This window comes from Stegodyphus dumicola, chromosome 6 (genome assembly GCF_044657685.1).
Source record: "Stegodyphus dumicola isolate Sdum_Otavi_A_Nest chromosome 6, ASM4465768v1".
NCBI classification, from domain to species: Eukaryota; Metazoa; Arthropoda; class Arachnida; order Araneae; family Eresidae; genus Stegodyphus; species Stegodyphus dumicola.
In genome coordinates, this window is record NC_140773.1 from 227993333 (window position 1) to 228016438 (window position 23106).

General features: G+C 30.8%; 1 protein-coding gene across 1 annotated transcript in view; it reads left to right on the top strand.

Annotated features, from left to right (window-relative positions):
• Positions 1-23106, top strand: part of LOC118185913 (DDB1- and CUL4-associated factor 13) — a 60924-nt gene that overhangs the window by 37096 nt on the left and 722 nt on the right. Inside the window, exons 7-12 of the mRNA XM_035355880.2 lie at positions 2984-3061; positions 5712-5794; positions 8439-8506; positions 18525-18621; positions 20489-20624; positions 21062-21225. Of these exons, the coding sequence (XP_035211771.1) occupies positions 2984-3061; positions 5712-5794; positions 8439-8506; positions 18525-18621; positions 20489-20624; positions 21062-21225 (626 nt within the window). The remainder of the gene's footprint in view (positions 1-2983; positions 3062-5711; positions 5795-8438; positions 8507-18524; positions 18622-20488; positions 20625-21061; positions 21226-23106) is intronic.

Consider the following 23106-nt stretch of genomic DNA (forward strand, 5'->3'; position numbering starts at 1 on the left):
ACTTTAATGTAGGTTCTTATTATGTAATGTCAGCTCCTCTTAGTATGAGTTTTCCTTTGATAAAAATCTTCCTCTTACCGATATTCTTGTTATATACTGCAAACAGTAAAATATAATATTTTCAAGCTTGTGTGTTTTTATTGCAAAACACAGCAAGGCATTCAAAAAGACATCTAGATCTCTGATACCTGTGTCCTTCGAAATTAACTATTCCTGTATGGAATGATTAATTTTGAATTTTTCCGTTTTTGTTATTCTTAAAACAAATTTCACTTCTGAGGTAATTAAAAGATTTTGCCACTATTAAAAAGGACATAAGATAATAATATTCAGGTGTTAATGCTATACAGTCAAAAGTTGTTAATTTGGACACCCATAATCTGGAATGATCTATAATCCGGACCTCAAAGATACAAACTTTCTGCGCATGCGCGTATATCTTTACGGCTGCGAATATGCGCGTCCGCATGCGCAAAATACGTTTTTGCATGTATAACGGGTGGTATAAGCTAAGCTAAAATTATCTAATTCAGTTAATGTTGCAGATTGCGTTGTTAATTAATCTTCGAATTGGATCCGGCTTATTATTTTTTGGGGACTGTTAGAGCAATTTTATAAAAGTAAGTTTGAACTTTCGATTATGTCAAATAGAATTTTCAATATATATTTACTTGTATGTAAAGGATCTACAAAGCGAAAGTATGTTTCAAAGTCCATTAAACAAAAGTGGAATTGCTGCAAAAAATGACCTAACCATTCCGAAATCTGTTTATCAATTTCACGCAGCTCTGCGGTGGGGGGGGATGCCGCGGCGCGCAATTTATTGATTTTCAAAGTTGATCTGTCAGCAGTATCCTTATTTTCATCTCGATGTGTTCCGTCTTTGATATGATTTAAAACAAATTCCTTGTCATTATAATTTGCTTCCGATAGTGAAGAAAGTGATACAGAAGTTATTGAAAACGAAAAAATTTCGATTGACAAATCAGTCGGTATTCTCGACACAGCAATTATAGGACTTGAACAGCGGAATTCTATAACTGAACAAGAAATTATGTCTGTTTTTAGAATTAAAGAGAAAGTATTATCACATAAAACAAAGCAACTTAAACAACTTACATTGAAAGAAATGTTTAATAAAGTAAACAAATAAATATTAAGCCTTTTTTTTTTTTTTTTTTTTTTTTTTGTAAATTTTGATACCCTTTAGAACATAATTGTTCTTTATTTCATAAATTACGGTTTCATATTTTTAATTTTATAATTTCTGCATGCCATCTTACCAGATTTAAACTGATGATCTATAATCCAGAATGGCCGAAGTCCCGACGAGTCCGGATTAACGACTTTTGACTGTATTTGCTTAAGTACGTGGAAATAATATATATTGCTATGAAAAGGTAAAGCAAAGAAATTAAATTTTGAGTGAATGGAATGAGAAAGTAACGTACTTTTATTGAATGAAAATGTAAATGTTCTCTAAAATGGCTTTCAATATTTTTGAAATAATGTGTATTTGAAATAAATATTTTGCATTTCAAAATTTGCAATTTTTGATGTTATTTTCAATTTATCTTGAGGGATCGGTTAATAAAGTTAGAATGATTCGAAAAATAGAAAAAATGTGTATAATTCAATAAGTTACACAAGAAAGTAATATGGCATCCACATCAGATTTTTTAAAACGATTAATACCTGTAAGTAGGTACTTTCTTTAGTAGCAAATTTTAGTAGCAGTTAATGTTTTTAGAAGCATATTTTCAAGTAAATTATGGAAACTACATGATAAATAATCAGTCTTAATTTCTTCTGTACTTTAAATATTAAAACTAATTTTTTGGATGGTCTGTGCTTTGATTTTTGTGTAATATTAATAAATGTTTGTAACTTACATTAATACAGTCAAAAGTCATTAATCCGGACTCGTCGGGACTTCGGCGATTCCGGATTTTTGATTTTTCCGGATTATAGATCATCAGTTTAAATCTTTTAAGATTGTATGCAGAAATTAAAAAATTAAAAATATGAAAACGTAATTTATAAAATAAAGAACAATTACGATCTAAAGGATATCAAAATTTACAAAAAGAAAAAGCTTAATATTTATGTGTTTACTTTATTAAACATTTCTTTCAATGTAAGTTGTTTAAGTTGCTTCGTTTCATGTGATAATACTTTCTCTTTAATTCTATTAAACAGACATAATTTCTTGTTTAGTTACAAAGTTCCGCTGTTCAAGTCCTATAATTGCTGTGTTGAGAATACCGACTAATTTGTCAATCGAAATTTTTTCGTTTTCAATAACCTCTGGGTCACTTTCTTCACTATCATAAGCAAATTATAATGACGAGGAACTTGATTTAAATCATATCAAAGACGAAGTACATCGAGATGAAATACTACATTTAGTAACGAATTATAAGCCAAATAAAACATCTGCCCTGAAGATAAGGATAGTGCTGACAGATCAACTTCCAATTCATTGCGCGCCGTGGCGTGAAATTGATAAACAGATTTCGGATTTCGAAACATACTTTCGCTTTGTAGATCCTTTACATATTAGTAAATATATATCGGAAATTCTATTTGACATAATCGAAAGTTCAAGCTTACTTTTATAAAATTGCTCTAGCAGTCTGCAAAAAATAATAAGCTGGATCCAATTCGAAGATTAAGGGACAACAAGGAACAATCTGCAACATTAACTGAATTAGATAATTTTAGCTTAGCTTATACCGTCCGTTACTCGTTAAACGCGCATGCGTACACACATATTCGCAGCCGTAAAGGTCTTATGCGCACTCGTAAACGCCTATGTGCATGCGTGAATGCGACGCATGCGCAGAAAGTTTGTAGCTTTGAGGTCCGGATTATGGGTGTCCAAATTAATGACTTTTGACTGTATATAATTTGTTTAGTTTTTTTGTGTAACTTAATCATCTAAAATCTGTAATCAAATTATTTTGATTTGTTTATTTTCCAGACTAACATTTTGGGTAGTACTTGTAGTGACCGTAGTATTATTTTATATGATGTGAGGGAAGCTTGCCCTCTAAGAAAGGTATTTTTTTTTCAATTGTATTCAATATATTTTATGTAAGTTTTATTTATTTGTTGTGATAGTGTGAATGATATATTGAAATTCATAATGTTTTGTGAGCATTAAAACCACCGGTTCAAGTCATTTTTAGTCAGTATAAGTTATTGATAGCAGTCAGAATTGTTGTGTGCCCAATACAACCTGCGTGACATTTTTTGTTAGCTAATAACAAAAGAGAAAGTTATTGAACTTAAAGCATTAAAAATATGAAGACATTGATTTATTATGTATTGAAGTTTACATCTTTTTTTACCATCCTTCAAGCAATTCAGTACATGAATTAATGCACTACGTAAAATTCACTACAAGATTTTGCAAGCAGTGGCTGAACTAGAGTAAGATAAATCTACAGTGTTAAAATAATGCATAGGCATAAAAGAAATAGAAGTTACTGAAACATTCACAGCTTCTTCATTCATCTTAAAAATTTCGAATTTTGGTCTCTTATGCAGGAAGTTTTTAGTTTGTGATTTAATTCAACAACTTATACTTTTGAAATTAAAAAAAAAATTCATGTTATTTTATTCTACTGGTAATAGTGTGATTTTTAGCCTTCAGTGACAGATAAGAAATTTTTTTGTCCCTTAGTAACAATAAATTCTTAATTTTTCGCTAAGAATGACATTTTTAGTATTCACAGACATGCGTTTTGCCCATTTGGCCAACATTTTAACTTTCAGAAAATGAGGATAATTTAATGAAATCTTTTAGTAATTGTTTGAGATCCATTGTATATTTTGTATCCATCTCATTTCGTCATTCATATGTTTATGGCTGCTCATTTTACCTGATACCTTTTAAAATTTATACAACGCTTGTGGAAAGGAGTACAAGCGCACAAATTGTAGAAAACCTTGCATATGCTTATATCTCCTCTACAGTCACAGCTGAACACACATATGCATGTACAATTACATATTTTATTCTGAAAATTTGCAGAATTCCTCGGTGGCATAATTATAACATTTTGGTTCAATACTTCTTGCAAAAATAGACATAATTTGCAAATTCTGTCAATATCACCATAAACTTTGAAGGCTTCCTTATGAAATACAATTTTTAATATAGAATTATTTTTATTTTTTCATGTAATAGAATTTATATATATATAGAGAGAGAGAGAGAGCTGTAGTTGATTGATGGCACAAAATAATTTAGTTCTAAAGAAAAATTTTGCAGAGGTTTGTGAAAGATTTGCACTGTAAATGGATAAGTTTGCAGGAATACGTTATTGACCTAAGAAAGAAAAAAAACATACTTTCACATACTGGAAACATGTTAGATATGATAGGAAATAAAACAGTTTGTGCGAAAGGAGCAAAACAAATAGTTCACTTAAAGTCAACAGATGAAAAATCTCACCTAGTACTTTCCAGGTATAGAAAAGAATATGAGTAACTGTTCAGCAACCTTTAACACATTGACTTCCAGATGCATTTTCGATGGTTTGCCCAATGGCCCCCATGGCGCTGTAGCCAAGTCGAGTGCTGGTCACCTGTGACCCCCATGGCAGTCAACGTGTTAACCACTGATGAATATTAATACATCAGATAGTTCAATTGGCTATGCCTAATAGAGGGAAAATGTTTGTACTTGGAGAAAGCTGTGTGGTCTTCCAGTTTTGTGTAAAGATGTTAAAAATTATTTTTTTGATATGTAACTGTGATATTGTGTGAAAAGTTTTGAAAAGCCTTCCCTATATAAATATAATTATGTAGACTCTAAAAGACAAAGACTTTTGGAAATTTTAATAAGACCCTAAAATATTATTAAAATAGATATATTTTATAATAATTAAAATAATTATTTTGGTCTAAATTTTATTATTTATATTTTTCAAATCATGTTTTTGTTCGTTTTAACACTTCATCTCTTAAAAAGGCTTTTGCATTACTAAGTCTTTTTCTTTTTCAAGGGAGGGTATATAAGTAAAAATTATAACTTCAATTAGCAGTAGCCTCTTAATTTGTCATTTTAATTTTAGCATTTCCGCCCTCTGTTATAGCAATTTCTTAATAATTTCTCCTGAATTACGTTATTTTGAAATTAATTAATATCATATGACTTTTCATAGAGATGCTGATGTAGCTAATTTGGAACTCAACATTTTGTGAAACGAAACCTTTCTTTTAACAAGCTTCCATATCAGTTAATTACAAATCTGCTTCTGCTCTTCAGCGAAGGTAGACTGCCGCTTCTTGCTTCTCACTGCAGTGCTATCAAAAATGAAAATTTTTTTAATTAGGCACAATTAATGTGCCAAGTATTTGTGTCTGCAAATGTCAACTGAAATAAAAATGAATATTTAATTATCCCCATCTGCTAAGCTTGCAGTTCATTGTGGGTAAACATCTCTCATCTATGGAATCAACATTTTCTGTATCTTTATATATATATAATGCAAATATATATATATGTATATTAATTAATGTTGGTAGCTCATAAAATATATTTTGTTGGTATTATATTGAAATATATATATGTATATTAATTAATGTTGGTAGCTCATAAAATATATTTCGTTGGTATTATATTGAAAACATTTTGCTGAAAATGCATAGAACCTTTATAATATATGCATTTCTTTTACTATAATGTTTTTTTATTTTAGGTTGTGTTAGAAATGTGTAGTAATGCCATATCCTGGAATCCAATGGAAGCTTTTGTTTTTGTGTCTGCTTCTGAAGATTACAAGTATGGATAGCTTTCCAATTTTCTTGATTTCCTCAATGATTAGTTAAATTTCAAAATTTAAATCTCTTATTGTGTATTGGTTTTAAATTTTTACCTTGAAATCTTGCCTAAAATCAAATGGCAAACCCTAGGTGTGTTTAGACTGGGCTCACAAATAATCTAAGACAATTCAGAGTCTGTATTCTTTGTTTCTCTGCATCTCATCGGTCAGTTTATTGACAAAACAGTGCTCGTTTCAGCGCTCTTTTTGATGCTCTATTCAATCAGTGTGCTGTGTGCCACTTTGGGCACACCCACAAAATTAAAAGATAAGTGCTATCTTCACAAAATTTTACTTGTGTACTCCTCTAGGCCTAATTAGACTCCTACCTTTTTTTTTTTTTTTTTTTTTTTATCAAAACTCCGATTTTAAAAGGTAGCGTGCCGGAAAGGATTAAACATTTAATTATTAACTGAAGTAAACGTAAAGAGTTTTTCACTGAAACAGATGCCAGTCTGATGTTGAATTTAGTTCTAAAAAAACTACCGTTTTTAAAGTCCCATCTCCCAAAACATAATCTATGCAATTGTTAAATAATAAAAAAAAAGTTATTAGAAATGATAGAAAAAGGGGGGGAAAATTATCATTCACATATCATCTTGTCTGAATGTTGTTGAGAAGTTTAAATGTTACTTCGTACAGTTAAATTTACAATGACTGTCTAATACAGTCAAAAGTCGTTAATCCGGACTCGTCGGGACTTCGGCGATTCCGGATTATTGATTTTTCCGGATTATAGATCATCAGTTTAAATCGCGTAAGATGGCATGCAGAAATTCTAAAATTAAAAATATGAAACTGTAATTTATGAAATAAAGAACAATTATGATCTATAGGGTATCAAAATTTACAAAAAAAAAAAAAGCTTAATATTTATTTGTTTACTTTATTAAACATTTCTTTCAATGTTAGTTGTTTAGTTTTATGTGATAATACTTTCTCTTTAATTCTATAAACAGACGTAATTTTTTGTTCACTTACAAAGTTCCGCTGTTCAAGTCCTGTTAATTGCTGTGCCGAGAATACCGACTAACTTGTCAAATTTTTTCATTTTCACTAACCTCTCTGTCACATTCTTCATGTCTTTATCCATTTTTTGCAGCAATTCCACTTTTTGTTTGATGGACATCGAAACATACTTTCGTTTTGTACGATCCTTTGGGAGCTCCAGAATCAAAAATTCTATTTGACATAATCGAAAGTTCAAGTTTACTTTTATAAAATTGCTCTTACAGTCTGCAAAAAATAAGCTGGATCCAATTCGAAGATTAAGGAACAATGCAATCATCAACATTAACTGAAATAGATAATTAGATAATTTTAGCTTACACCGTCCGTTATACATAAAACGCGCACGTGAAAACGTATTCTGCGCTTGCGCACACGCAAATGCGCAGTCGTAAGAGGTCTTACGTGCATGCGTAAACGCCTATGCGCATGTGTCAACGCGGAGCATGAGCAGAAAGTTTTTAGCTTTGAGGTCCGGATTATAGATCATTCCGAATTATGGGTGTCCGAATTAACGACTTTTGACTGTAGTAGCTGATGGATAGTTACAGGTTTTAAATTGCTTTCTTTGTATTTCAGCTCAATTACAGTCACTTCTGGGCTGAAATACCAAAACAAAAATGATGTTTATTTCTCTAAGTTTGTGAAATATTAGTAGAGTTAAAGGCTAGCAAATATAGCATATAAGATATGCAAATATCTCTTCCTATATATATATATGAGTGTATATAGCTGAAAAATGTTACAATAACCTGAAAATATTGTCACTGAGGATACAGATGTTGAAGCATGTTATAGAAATACTTGAAATCATACTGATACTTTCTGGATTCATAAAGAAACTGCTTGCTGTCATGGCAAATTTAAATATTTCATTTTGTTGACCAAACATTCTAATAAGCCAAAATAAATAATTGTGGCTCAGTAGCTGAGCCTGCTTCAGAATTTGTTATATTTTTTAACACTTCGAGCAGCCAGGGTTTTCGCTAAGAAAGCACGAATTTCCCAAAACTACTATGAGAACAAATTATTTTTTGATTTTAAAGTAAAAACTCTGATGGTATTTCATACCTGGATTGCTTTTCTTTTGATATATTGCCTTAATATTACTTTGACATATTTTAATATGCACTTATATATACGTTCTTACAGACATCACAAAAATTATTCTAGGTCATATATATACATATACGGCCTTGCCGCTTAGGGTGTTAAGAGTGCAAGCGTTAACAGCTGTTGCTAGCATCTAGAGTAATTTAGTCTAGATTTCAATACATTTTGATTGGCTAATTAATAATTTAAAAAGTTGTCATTGGCTGAGTGAGTTTCAGTCCACAAAAGCAATTATATCACCAGAATGTTGTGTTAAAAATTATATGATATAATCTTGAAACGATTCAGCCAAAGAAGTTCATTATAAGCAGTTACTACTTTTAGAATAGAAAACTGAAATACATAAATTAAAATGAAGAGTTAGGTTGTTGAAAATTGAAGTTAGAATTTTGATTTACATATTTTTTATCTTACATGCCTGTTAAATTTTTGTATTTATCACAAATATTTTACTAAGTACTCTTCTCTTCTTTTCTCCTGCAGTTTATATTCATTTGATATGAGGAAGCTAACTTTGCCCTTTCAAATACATAAGGATCATACTTCAGCTGGTATGTAATTTTTACTGGATTATGAAAATATATATTACAATGACTATGAGTGTTGTTCTTAAAAGGACAAAGTAAATAATAATGATTAGGGGAATCATTAATGGCATCAAAGTTAATGGTTTTAAAATGACCCAAATTTTGAAGTATTTTTTATCTTGTTTTTCTGTATCAGAAATGCTGTCTTTTATATAAGGTATAGATATTATAATTAGTAAATTGAACTTTAAAGTGATATCTCCCAGAGAATTTATTATAAAGAATTGAGAGAAGCAATATTACAAATCAGTTATTCTAGACTATTTAAAAGAAAATAGAAATCTTTATCTTGCTAATAGTTAATATAACTTAAAGTTTATATGTATTTCCCTATATGTGTATGTGTTTGCTATTAGAATTCAACTTTGTTAATATTGTCCAGTGCAGGGACATATTTCAATTAAGAGAAAATACAAAATTAAAAAATATGTAATGTGTAATAACATGCATACACAATACAAGTAAAAGCTTGATTCAAGTGTTCAGTTATTTACTAGTAAGCTCAAATAACCAGAACATTTTAAAATTTTAGAATTTTTTATTATTATTTTATTTTAAAAAAAACACAAAAGTTTAAGCAAATGAGGAAAAAAGTGTAAAGCCAACATAAGGCATATGTTGAACTGTGATTCCAAATAAACAAGCACTATCTCTACTACTCATAGGCAGTTTAATTTTTTTAATATGATATATTGTGAACTTGTATTTCGTGTTGCAAGACTGCTACCTAAATAAAATGCGTTCAGATCTTTCAAATTTTTGCTAGAATGTTTATAGCAAATTTGGCATCATCTGTGGCAGCTTTCACGATCGATAGAATTTTATAATCGACTAAGATGTTTTACTTTCATATATTTTTAAAGCCTAGAAAAATATGTCGTTTTTTATGTCTGAAATGCATCTTTCAAATTTTACATAATGTTAAATGTCAGCTATTGATATTCAAACTGATAACAAATAATTGGACATTTTTTATACATTTAGACTTGGAATTTTTTCCTCCAGTCATTTGTCTGTTCTACCATGAATTGCATTCATAATATATATGCTCACCTATGCAGAATTTTCATGTAGTCGGCATTCAGCAGTTACCAGTCTTTCTTAATAGTCTTTACCGTATGTATATATATTATATATGTGTTTTTTTATTTTTTCTTCATCTTTTTCACAATTAACTGTAATTACTAAAAGAGCTGTAAGTGAGTTGACAACAGAAAAGAGAAAAAGAGAATACGATTTGTCCAAGATCAAAATCTGGTTCAGAATAATTGAGTTTTGATTCTACTTCATTTTCATAGATTAATTTTAATTTTCAGTTCCTAAATTTGAAATTATTATTTGCTGAAGTGTTATGTAAGGACCTGCATTGTTAACATTATGTAAACACTATGTGAGGAACTGATGCAGTTTAGATAAATTTATTCTAAGCAGTTACAGTTTTTAGGACAGAGAGGAAAAATAGCAAAATATAAATGGAGAGTTAAAGAATTATAGAAAATTAGTTAGAATTATGATTTACAATGTTCTTTTTAAATGTGAATTTCTGTATTGCTTGATCCTGGGCTAATTTTCTTTAGAAAATCATATGTATATGCTGTAACCATAACCAACATGTGCTTCTTTATAGTTAATTAGTAAGTTTCACTTCTTAGTTTCTGTGTATGGTCTAAGAAAGCATAATAAATGGAAAAAGGTTTTCCTTTTCAGGCATCACACTTAATGAAAAAGGAATTCAGTATCTGAAATGGTTGTATATATATATAATTTAGAATGTAAAACAGCCTGAAATCTATGATTTTTTAAGTTATTCTTAAAAATAAAAGCTTTATAACTAATAATTTAAAAAAAATAAATTTTATTGCTTCTGTTGCATACCTAAAACATGCCAATATGTGCACATGCTTATCTATCAACTTTTGTTCTTTTCATCCAAAATGTGCACAATAATTCATGAATTTGATAATGAGTATTAGTTTTTTAATCAACTGAAGATTTATCATAATGTTTTTAATTGTTTATTTTAATTTTGATGAAAACATATTAAAATATTTGTTAAAAATTGTATTTATTGAAGATATAAATTGGCTTCAGTTTTATCTTCGAAAGAATGCTAAGAATTACTTTTATGATCAAATCATGTGCTGAGAAAAGTCTGGTCTATATTTTCATTTTAAGCTGTAGAGTCATTAAAATTTTTAAAGTAGGAAACATGAAAAATGAGCAATGTCCTGATCAGGACTCGAACCTGGACTCTCAAATATGTGCCAAGTGTGCTACCATTACATCACGAAGGCATACAGAAAGGAGGGAGAAAATACCTTATGTACTCCCCCTTTTAGAGGGCGACTGGGAATTACGTACACCCAATCGCTAAATCCTGGTGAAGAAGAATCATCTTCCACCAACTTTTAATTTGGATGCCACAGTAGAGATTTGCTGCTGAAGTTGCTGGAGACATGAAAATTGAGCAATGCCCTTGTTGGGACTCGAACCTGGACCTCTCGAATACGTGCCGAATGTGCTACCATTACACCAGGAAGGCATGCAGAAAGGAGGGTGAAAATACCTTATAAAATGTAAAAATAATTTATAGTGTAGTGCTTAACACTATTTTTATTGCATTATTATAGTTAATGTCTGAATACTGTCTGATTCTTAGCAATTTGGGCAGCCATTAGTTAAAATTATTTTTGTTTATAGTAAGTTATATTTTTGTAATCTTTTTTTAGTAAATTGTAATTTAATTTATTGCTTACTAGTTAAGAACATAGCAGCAGGGTGGATGAAAAGTAACTCTCTGAAAGTTCCTTAGTCATAAGGGACCACTATTGACAAGATGCAAGTTTACCAATAAGATTACCAATATTATGCTGACTTGCTTTCAGGTTGTGGAATGTTTCTTATTTGGGACCTAGTGAAGGCTTAGCTGTATTTAATCAGATTGTTAAATGATATTTGGTCCCTCATGTTCACTTTCCATAATCTTAATGACCTCATCTCTCGTGTAAATTCCTGTGTTACCATACTTTGCTCTCGGTATATGAGAATAATTCAATAAGTAATTTCTGGAACTTGGTCAACTTAATTTATATGAAAGAATTGTATCGAATCTTGATTCAACATCTTGCAGTTTCTTAAGGGTGGGGAAGGTAGAAAATTTATTGTGCAGTCGCATTCAGAATGCTCTGATCAACACATCCCAGTTTGAATGAGTTCCTCCCCCCCATTTATTTCATGGAGGTAGGAAAGGAAGGAGGGGCCAACCGGCACTAGAAGTGAAGCACTGTTTTGAAGCTTGGGTCACCAGATGGGGTGTTCTTTGTTTACATTCAGAAGCTCGCTTGACAGGGTTATGATAGTATTTCGACACACGGCAGTTTCATACAAATCGAAAAAGGGACACTTTCGCATGAAAGAAACATTCATAGTGTGATGGATAATAGCAATTTGTATAGTTTAGTGACATTTACGCAAAAAACACGTCTTGGTTATTTTTTGATAACTAACAACAGCGATTTTGATTATGAATTTGTTTTATAAAATTCTAAGCTGTTGAACTACAAAAATATAGATTTTAAGAAAAATGTTATGCTTAAAGAATGAAAAATACCTTAGTCTTCCATTCTTACTATTAAACAAAACATGTTTTATGTTTGTTGACAATATTGATTACATTTATTAGCAGTTTTCTGTAAGTTACTATCCATCCACTCTGTCTGTTATTTGTTATATAAGAGAGTAAATCAACTTTTCTTAATCTGAAGTCTTCGAAGCTTGCCCTTGTAATCCTTCTAGATTTCTAAAAAAAGATAAAAGATGAAATTTTACTTAATTGACACCACACTATAGCTGAAAATTTTGAGTGTTTGGAAATTACACATGTTGGTCTATCAGTTTTTTCTTCAGTATTAGCATTTTAGGAAATCTATTACTGCTCATCGACTGTGATGCTTCTTGCCCTCCTTTTGTTGCACATCTGGCAATGTATTTTTTGTAGTCAGTCACAAGTGATGTATAAGAAATTATACTTGTTGCTGATTCATCGATTGTCTATTAATCCAATAGTTGTGTAGTTGTTTGAAATCCTTCTTATGTGATAGGCATTAACAGTTCTCTCTGTCACATAATGTCTAGTATGCATAATAGGAAACTGGCTTTAAACTATATTTTTGAAAAGAAAGGAATGCATTCATGTCTTTCAGTTAAGCAGTGCTGATAATGCAGAATCTGTAGATTATTATGATACAAATATTAGTGCTGCCAATGCCATTAAAGAAATTCCTAATAGTACTCATATCTCTCTCTCTTTTCTTTTTTTCTTTAAATAAATATGACGAGAGTTATTTGGAATTGAGATTTTCTTGGTGTGGCAATGAGAGTGAACCATAACCTTATTGTGTTATGTGTTACAAAATACTTGTAATCAAGTGTATAAAATCTATGAGAAAGCATTTAGAGATGAGACATGCTTGTGTAAAAAGCAAACCTATCAAATTTTTCCTGTAGTGTGTTAAACTGAGTAAAGAAATCAAAGTTGTCTCTAATATGGGTTCTGCAATTAAAAAGGCCTTAAAAGCTTATGGTTAAAAGCTTCTCTAATATGGCTTCTCTAATATGGGTTCTGCAATTAAAAAGGCCTTAAAGCTTAAAAGCTTAAAAGCTTAATCTGTTGTGAGTCTTTACATTGCAAAATTCTGGAACACCCCATTCTCTGAGTGAGCTTTTAATACTTCTGTTTTCAAAAGATGTAATTAAAACTATGTTTAGTGAAAAATTATCTAAGCATATACCTTTCAGTGAAAAGTTATCTAAGGAGGATTTAATACCTTTCTCAAATGTAGAAGTTATATGCCAGATTGTTGACATGATTAATAACGCATAATCTGAACTTATCAGTAGAATAAAGAAAGTATAATTTATTCACTTCAGATAAAGAAGATAATATGATTTGTTATGTAAGATTGTCATTTTTAAGTTTAACAGTGTTATTCATGAAGATATGTTATTTTTGAAGATTCTGCCAACTCATCCAATTGGAAAATAAATTTTTAAAGAAAATAATTTTTCTTCCTGGAAGATGATAAAATTGATAAGAAAAAGTGTAAGTTTTTGTTTGTATGGAGTTTGTGCACTCGCATGTAGGAATAGTGGCAACCAAAATAAGAGCTGTAGCACCAGATGTTACCTGGACCCATTATTTCATTCACATGGAAGACCTGGCAACCAAAGGTTATGTTATTTAAATTCGATGATAAAAGACATTGTTAAGATAGTCAACTTTATCAAAACAAATGTTTTGAACACCATAATATTTTCATTATTCTTTGACTGTTATGTGTAGATGAAATTAATGAAGATTTTACACCATTTCTTGCTGATGACCATATCATTAAATAGATTGTCATATCTTCCAGATATATTCTCAAAATTATGCAAAAATAAAGTAATTTTAAGAAGAAAATTATCTTGTGACTTTTGGTATTTAAAACAGAGAACTATTTCACCATTTTCAGCATTAGAGAGTACCCCCTCCTTTTTTTAAATGGTATTGATATTAGAGAATTATGAAGTGGCAGGTATAATGGATTTTCATGTTTTCATGATTCTTTTCATTGCAATATTGAAAATAAACTGTTATTGAATGAAAAATAACAGTTAATTAAACTCTCAAATGACACCATACTTAAAATGAAATTTCAAGAAGGTAGATTCATCTTTGGACCTAATTACCAATGAAAAGGAAATATAATGAACTGTACAATTGTGCTTTAAAAAAATGATAATTTAGTTAACATCTCCATATGTGGGAGAGAAAATATTTTCATCACTGACTAAAAACTAAAGACAAAACACCAAAATCGATGTTCATGTCATTCTTGAACTTAACAGCATCCATCTAATCATAGAACACCTGTGTAAGAATTGAGTCTCATCCATCTTATTAATGTGAGTATTAATGTAATATATTTAATTGTTAGTTAATTAATTAAATAAAGATTATCCTAACTAATAGCCTTGAATTAATAAAAGCAAACATAGATTTTCTTCTATCAACTTAATTACTTAATATGAAATGAAAGGTATTTTATTTATAAAATATAAGTATACTGGTATTAACATGCTAAAAATAATTACTTTGGGGGGGACAAGTGTGAGATGATCCACAGAACATTCTAATTTATTAAAGTAGTCCCCATTTGAGAAATGCTGTGATAAATGAAGAAAAAGATTTCCTCTCTGAAATGGGGACAGAGTAAGTAGTAGATCAGCTTGCTCTGTTTGGGAAGAGAGGTAAATAATATGCACCTTTATTTCGCATGTTTTTGGTTAAATAGAATATTTGTGATCTAAATGTGTGCAACACTGATAAAATTACCTAATACTATTATGTTTTACCTTTGAGAATATTCTGTAAGTAAAGTGCTGTATTGTATAAATAAGCGAATTAATTATCTGCTCTTTCAAATTGCAAAGTTAAAATCTTAAGTGTCTGTGTGTAATATATGTCTGTTAATTTCTGTTAATAAATGTGTTGTCTGTTAATAAATGTGGCATATTGTAATCTGCAATTTCTTTATCCTCTTTGGCCCCAACACTGAGAGAATGAAGATACCCTGTATGCTCGTGATCTTAGAGCACTGAATGTCGCTGTGTGCCCAAGAGCATTTTGCAGTTAAGCCTAATATGCAAAAATAATTTCTATAAAACCTGCTGCTTTTTATCTAAATATTTGAATTTTTGCAAATGTTTCTTAAATAATATTTCTTATAACATAAACAAAAATCCTAAGACTTAAAATTAAAATAAAAAATTCAGAATAAATTCTATTGAATATTAGTAATATTGATTGTGTTACTGAATTTAAATTATGTCTGTTGAATAATGAAGTAAAAACTTAAAAATTTAAATATAACTACTGCCATATTTACCTACAAATTTACATAAAAAAATTTTAAGCTGCTTCCTGTGTGTGAAATGTGTTTAAATTATGAATGTGTCATTGTAAGTATCGTGCATTTTACTTTCATAGAATAAAATAATAAATAATATTCATTGCAACAATGCTAACAGTCTAGAGTTTCTATTCATTAATTTTTTGCAGCATTCTTATATACTTTATTCATTTTCGTTTTAGCGTATCATATATTTCATATGGTGGGCTAGTGGAGGAAAACTGAGCATCACATATAGTGGGAATATCACATATAGTGGGAATATCATCATGTCAGTTCCCATATATTATTTGACTGCTTTCATTTCATTTTTATAACCAAGTTTGTTTCTTGAAAATGTGAAGAAGATATAAAAATAAAAGCCATAAATATAAAATAACTGAAATTTTTAGCTATTATTCTGTTTGCTGATTTAACCAAAAATACATTATGATTAAATCTCCTAATAAGTCTCACCATTAGGTAAAAATAAATTTATAATTAGTTTATAGTCCTAGATAGTTCAGTTGAGAACAACACTCATTTGCAGAAAGGAGATTCTGGGTTGAAGACCATATAGTATCTAAATTGTTGTAGCGCAGTCAAAGGGGGATGTGAGTGTGAAGGATGCAATGATCATGTCAAAACCATAAGCTTTACATCTCAACTGGAGAGTAAATTTTTTCTGCAAACTCTTATTTATGTCCAATCCAAATTTTCATGCACTGTAAGGCGATTCTCTTGCAAACGAATCTTTGGGGGCTATCCGTCTAGGAAATGATGCTGTCGTCGATAAGTTTTAGAGAAAACTGGTTTGTATCTGTTGGTCCGGGTCCCTTCGAATGAGACCCAAATTACGTCTTATTAAGGAACATTGAAGGAAAGGTTCAAAAATGCGATATAGGTAGAAAATAAATAAAAATAGAAATATGCTTTGTTAGCAATCTTTTGAGCCTTTAAACACGAGTTTCTGCTCAGTCAGAGATAATTAAAAGTTAATCCCTGTCTTTTGAAAACTGCTTTTTGTAGGGAAAAGAGGAAAAATACATTATGAAAAAGCAAGTTGTGGTGCAATCAAAAGAATATTTACTATTCATAAAATTCAAAATCCAGTTATTCTTGCTACAGTTCTTAGTTGGGGGGGGGGGAACAGTCTAAGCAAGTTGTAAGTCAGAGACCGAGGGAAAGAAAAGGTAGGGAGATGACTAGGCCACCTTTCAAGGCCAGGGATCTGACAATGTGGTCACTACAATTCTACAATTGGGGAGCAAAAGAAGAGTAGTATTGTACTTTTATATTATTTTTATGTTATCTACAGAATAAATAAAAATATTATGGATTACTAATTCAAATGAACATTCCAAGATTATAAAATTTAGAAAAACTGGAATATGTGAAATAAATGCAGTAGTCTTTAATTGGTTTTGTTCTGTAAGAGCAAACAGTATTCCTGAAGGAAGAGTATTATTTCAAGATAAGACAAAAGAAGTTTTGAGAAGTCTGGGACTAGAGAACTCCAAAGCATCAAATGGCTGGTTAGACAAATTTAAGCAAAGACATAATGTTACTTTTAAAATTATTTGTGGTAAAGAAAGTTCAATATATGCAGCATATAACAGACTGCATAGAAAAGCTAAATGAAATTTGTGAAGGGTATGAGGATAAAAGCATCTACAGTGCAGATGAGACTGGATTACTTTATTGAATTTTGCCTAATTAAACTCTCTGCTCCAAAGGAGAAAATTGCTATGGTGGTAAAATCTCCAAGGAACATCTCACTGTGCTACTTTGTTGTTACATGGATGAAAAGTTTGAGCAGCCACTTGTAATTGGAAAGGCCAAAAAACTAAGATGTTTCAAACACATCAATCCAATAATCAGAATAAAAAGTCATGAATGATTTTCAGAATGAGTGATCTTGATGACACAGTATTTAAACAATAGGAAGATTCTGCTATTTCTTGATAGTTCACCAGCCCATCTGCCAAATGTAAAACTAAAATCAGTAAAATTAAGTTTTTCTGTCATCTAATGCAACGTCAGTATTACAGCCTTTGGACCAAAGTATAATTAGAAACTTCAAGGTTCATCACAGAAAACTGTTTTTGTGGCATGTTCTTTGTCAAGTTGCTTGTGGAAACGGCAGTCAGCATAGAAAATGTGTCAATATATTGAATGCCATTCAATGAATAACAAAGGCTGTTAAATCCATATCACAAAATTGTGTTCATCCTTGAAAATCTAGTTTCATGCCCTCAATGAAAATGTTACTGATGAAGATGAATTTTTTGAACTTTTCAAAATCAGTGGTAATGCCCAAGTGCAAAAATATATCGAATTCTATGAAAACTTGAGTATTGAAGACACTAGAGATGGCATAAAATCTTCTATTTGAACTGTAGTTGTAACAAATGTGAGCTGTAACAAAAATAGATTGGAAAGCAGTGGCAGAGACAAAGAAGAGTCAGATGAAAAGTGTGACATAAAATCTATACATGTGCTTTAAAATATACCTCCCAGTGCTGCACCAGGACAGTGAAATACATCTTATTAGACAAGCGAATTACTGTGCTCAAACATCTACCAATTCATATCTACAGTCTACCATATTTTACAGACCTCGCTTCACGTATCATCTTCCTGTTCCCAGAAGTGAAAAATGCACTGAAGAGAACTCATTTTCAATCTGTGGAAGAGGTCAAGGCAAAAACGACAAACTTGCTGAAGTGTGTGGCATTTGAAGATCCTCAGCATTACTTTGAACAATGGAGAACATGTGCAGTGCTGTATAGATAGGCAAGAGGAGTATGTTATGTTGAAAAAAAAAAAAAAATTAACAGCTATTTGTAATAAGTTTTCAAAAAAGGTATATTTTTCTATCCATTTGCATTATTTAGTTATCTCATTACATAATTATGAAAAAAAAATTCAAAGTTTAGAATATTTTGAATGACAAAAATATACTGACAGAAATTTCTTAAAATAAATAATTTATAAATATTTGTACATGTAAATTAAAAGAAAAATTAACTATTCCCTTTCTGTTTTAGTCCTAGATGTTGATTATTCACCAACAGGAAAAGAATTTGTTTCAGGCAGTTATGATAAAAGTGTCAGAATATTTCCTGTAAATTCTGGTCGAAGCAGGTAATTAAAAAAAATTTTTTAAATGTATTCTCTGTACTGCATTTATTCTGATGTCTTTTTAATGTTATTTATTTCTTTGGGCTTTTTTTAAGACTTTAGTTGAGAGTAATTCTATTAAATGAAAAGCTGAGTATATGAAATATTAGCTTGAATACCATTATATTTTTTTTAGACATACGCATTTTCGTTATTGGTATAAGCTGCAAAATAGCTATGTAGATTGTTTTAAAAGCTTGCCTGAGAAAATATTGCTTAGAAATTTAGTTATATGTTCATAATTCTAGTTTAAGAAAAAAATAAGTTTCATACTATGACAATTTGGGTAATGTGATATCATTTCAACAGTATTTCTTAAACTGTAAGTCACAACCCAAAATAAGGTTGTGAAAATTTAATTCAGATGCATGAATTTAAAGAAATGTTAATTGCTGTCCCACCCATTATCTGTAACCAAATATATTACATTTTCTTAGCGGCAACCTTGTATTTGGTGTAGATTTAGTGAAGAACTCTATCGATTTTGAGGGCAAACGGGTACAAATCTCTTTTCATCAGGAGCAAAGAAATCTGTAAGACTGAAATCCAATGGTCGTATTTATATCCTATTAGTATTTATATGTAGTGGTCGTATATGACCATTGCATCCATTGCTTTTCTCTCAAGCATTTCTTGTTACATTTTACCAAATATACTACAGTTTCTCATATAATTTCACTGAAATTAATTACATGTATACAAAATTTGTAACATTATTAATGGCATAAAATATTGCAAATATAAACAATATACTTTATGTATCTTAATATATTTTCATTACTTGATGGCTGTTGATGATCAAGAACAATAAGGTTAAAAGCTTATTATTGGTCCTTGTAGCAATGAACATGCTATCTATTTGACATCTTTACCTCATAACTTTCTTATAATCCAAAGGCAATTCTGTGCTGCTTGGTAGAATATATATTGTGGCAGTGTTTCTCAACCCGATTTGTTTGAAGGATCGGTCAATAGTGTTTGTGGACCGGTGGTTTAGAAACATTGTACTCTGTGATCAAAAGTATCTGAACATCTCCAGGAAGTAATGGATTCTATTATAGATTGCATTATAAGTTCAGGCACGTATTAAAAGAGATATGCGCAAGTTCACGACAATTGTTAACTAGCTCCCCTCCCCCCCCCAAAAAAAAGCAAAGACAGCATGAACTAAATTATTTTGGGCATGTGGAAATCATCAGTTGTCATTGTTATGGAAAATATGTTTTTAGAGTTTCTGCAGTGTTACATATTCTTAGTTCTGCCATAAACGATGGCCGAACTTAAAAATGGAAATTCAGTGTGACTGTAGTTGTACAACTGCAACCTAGTTGACCACATCATCTATCAGGTAGATATCAGAGAGTGTTGAAAAGCATTTTGAGGCAAAAAGAGTGGTATCAGTAGAAAATTCTCATTCCAAATTCCAATTTCTCGTCGGGAACTCTAAGGGAGCTCATAGCTGAATAGCTACATGTAAACTGAACCTAAACACAACCAATGCCAGTGTTTCACTGTTTTAAAATTCAGTGACATCAGTGCCTTGAGTGACGACAATGTATGGTAACTCAATAGGTATTATTTAGTAATGTGTAAAATAAAATAATTGCATATTATTTTTAAGTAAGAAAATTTAGATAAAATTTGTGTGGCTGAAAAATATTTATTAATTATCTTTCCTAAGGAAAGCATTTCTATCAAAGAAACAATATTCTTAGCTCTGTTAGTCTCATTCTTTCATTAAGTAACAGAGATAAGAAATAATTTTTATTTTAATTTTGTATTTATTTGCCAAAAAATTTAAATTGAAAATACTGTAATCTTGTTCTTTTAGGGATGTTTATCATACTAAAAGAATGCAGAGGCTGACTTCTGTTCTGTGGACTCTGGATAACAAATATATCCTTACTGGTTCTGATGAAATGAACATTAGAATGTGGAAAGCTAAAGCCTCAGAAAAATTAGGCGCTGTAAGTAAATTTTATGTCTGTACAAATGTGCAGAGTTTAGCTATAGAAGTGCCTTAAAATAAAATGTTAAAAGTAAAATTGATGCTGCTATTGCAGTAGGTTATCTGTAGAAATATGCTCCCTTTAAAATTAGAGCGGCTTTTCTATAGAAAATAATGAAATATATTTTGTGGGAGGAAAGTAGCAGAATTTTTGTGAATATGAGCAAATGTCTTCAACTCAAGTGTCTCAGATAATATGTAGAAAAGTAAATAAGTTCTTAATAATAATCTGTGGCACGATTTAATTGAAATCTGATTTAATATTTTTCAACTTATATTAATTTGAGTAGGAAAAAAGAATCAAAGATTGAAATCAGTATTGATACTTGTTTGCATGTAATTATATTTTTCACATAATTTTTTCTTTTTTTTAATATTTTCCCATTTTCAAATTAGCTGTCCTATAGAGAGCGGATGGCACTTAATCATTCTGAGAAACTGAAAGAGAAGTTTGCACAGCATCCTCAAATTCAGAGAATAGCCAGGCACAGGCATGTTCCAAAGCACATTTACAATGCTGCTAAAGAACATCGAACCATTCGAGAATCCAAGAAAAGAAAGTAAGTAGTGGATTCAGTTTGATATTTTTTATTTAAAAATTAATGCTACATCTTGAATATTGTTTTATGAATAATAATGAATTTTATTTTTTAGATTAAAGTATACCTTTTGAATAAAATTGCTCCTAAATAATGTACACTTCTTAATTATGAAAGTTTAATTTACCGTAATTTCCGGAAGAAACGCCGCGGCGTTTACGTGTTTAAAACTTAAATTTTCAGCGGGTGCGGCATTTAGGTGCACTAAAAATAAAATACTTCCTATGATGGTCATTGTACATAGTTTGGATGGCCTTGTCATTGTGCATAGATTGGTGCTGTTCCCACACAAAAGACCACTCAGATGCTTTTTGCAAACATTATTTTGTTTATGTTCTTTCCCTTGAACGGACCTACATGACTTATTCACCCTAAACGAGATCTCAGAACAATAACATTCTTCCCCCTTTCAAATCAACATTCTCATCAGTTTCAATAGTCTCTCTCCTCTGCCATTCTGCCATTCGATGAATCTTCCAGGACCCATCCTCTTTCCACCCCTGCCTTTTCTGCAATTTTTTTCAAAGGCGGACACGACTCCACCTGCCTCGCAATAACAAACTCTGACGTATTTCTCCTTCAGCATGAATGGATTTTTCTTGGCATTCTTCCAAATACAGATCCCATCAGTTAGGGTACAAGTACTTGTTGGATAATTTTTAATTAGGGAGCGGAAAATTTTTGAAAATGTCTCTAAACGGCACAGAAGCTATACATTTCTTACCTTTAATTTATTTTTGAGTTATGGTTTCATTTCATGCCTTTTTCTTAACTGGTATGTCATATATCAGGACTTAGGTTGAGTTTTTGCATCTATACGGCCCACGGCGGTGTCACGCGCAATTTAATCTATTGCGGCGTTTCTGTGTAATTTTAATTTTTTTCCCGCCATTTTTCTCGAGTGCGGTGTTTAAGCTGATGCGGCCTTTCTTCCGGAAATTACGGTAATTAGAAATTTTCTAAAAATTTGATATTTAAGTTATTTTGCACAGATTTTATAGAACCCAAAGTTAAATAAGTCTACATTGTTTACAGTGTTAAGATTTTATAAATGTGTAAGAAAATAAAGCCCTTTACTTGAAGCCAAAGAAAACAAAAATTAACAGTAAAAAAAGCAAGTTAAAGTAAGGTTGTGATATTATGCAGACATTTTCTGGAAATGTTTGTTTAGAAGGCTATTGTAATGGCTCCCAACACATATAATAACATTAGCACTAAAATAATTTTCTGGATGAGACTGACATTTTGATTGGAAATGCTGCAGAGAATCACTAAATGTTATCTTAGGCAACAGGGTATCATAAGCAGTGGCTGGCCAAGTAGTAACATAATTTGTAAGGGACAGAACTTCTTCAAGGATCTTCAGATTTATACTAATGTTACAGCACCACTCTTATGTCATTCCCTAGATTAAAGTTGTGATGGCTGCTTAAAGTTGCATTGCTTTTCCTTTTTGGTTGCTGCTGGTAAATTTTCTTCAGATATCTTCAGAGAATTGAAGGGTTGAATGTTTGACTTTGCAATGATCATATTGAACCACTGTGGAAATAACTGATTACTGATGGAATATCACATGGAATTCAAAATATTTATGCAAGAAATCCAGACTTTTCGTTGATGTCCCATTGATATCCAGAATGTTTTCAGGATGGAGAATAACTCTGAAAGAATTCTGAATTTTCTGTATACCTGTTTTGACTTCCGTTTGATATCCCAGGAGCTAGAAGTTTTCAAAGTAGCTCAGTCTGGCTTTAATAGGCTTTCTATTAATCCCCTGAATAGTTCTTATGAGGATATCAGCACATACATTGCTACTACTAGAATCATGGTTTTCTTTAAGGA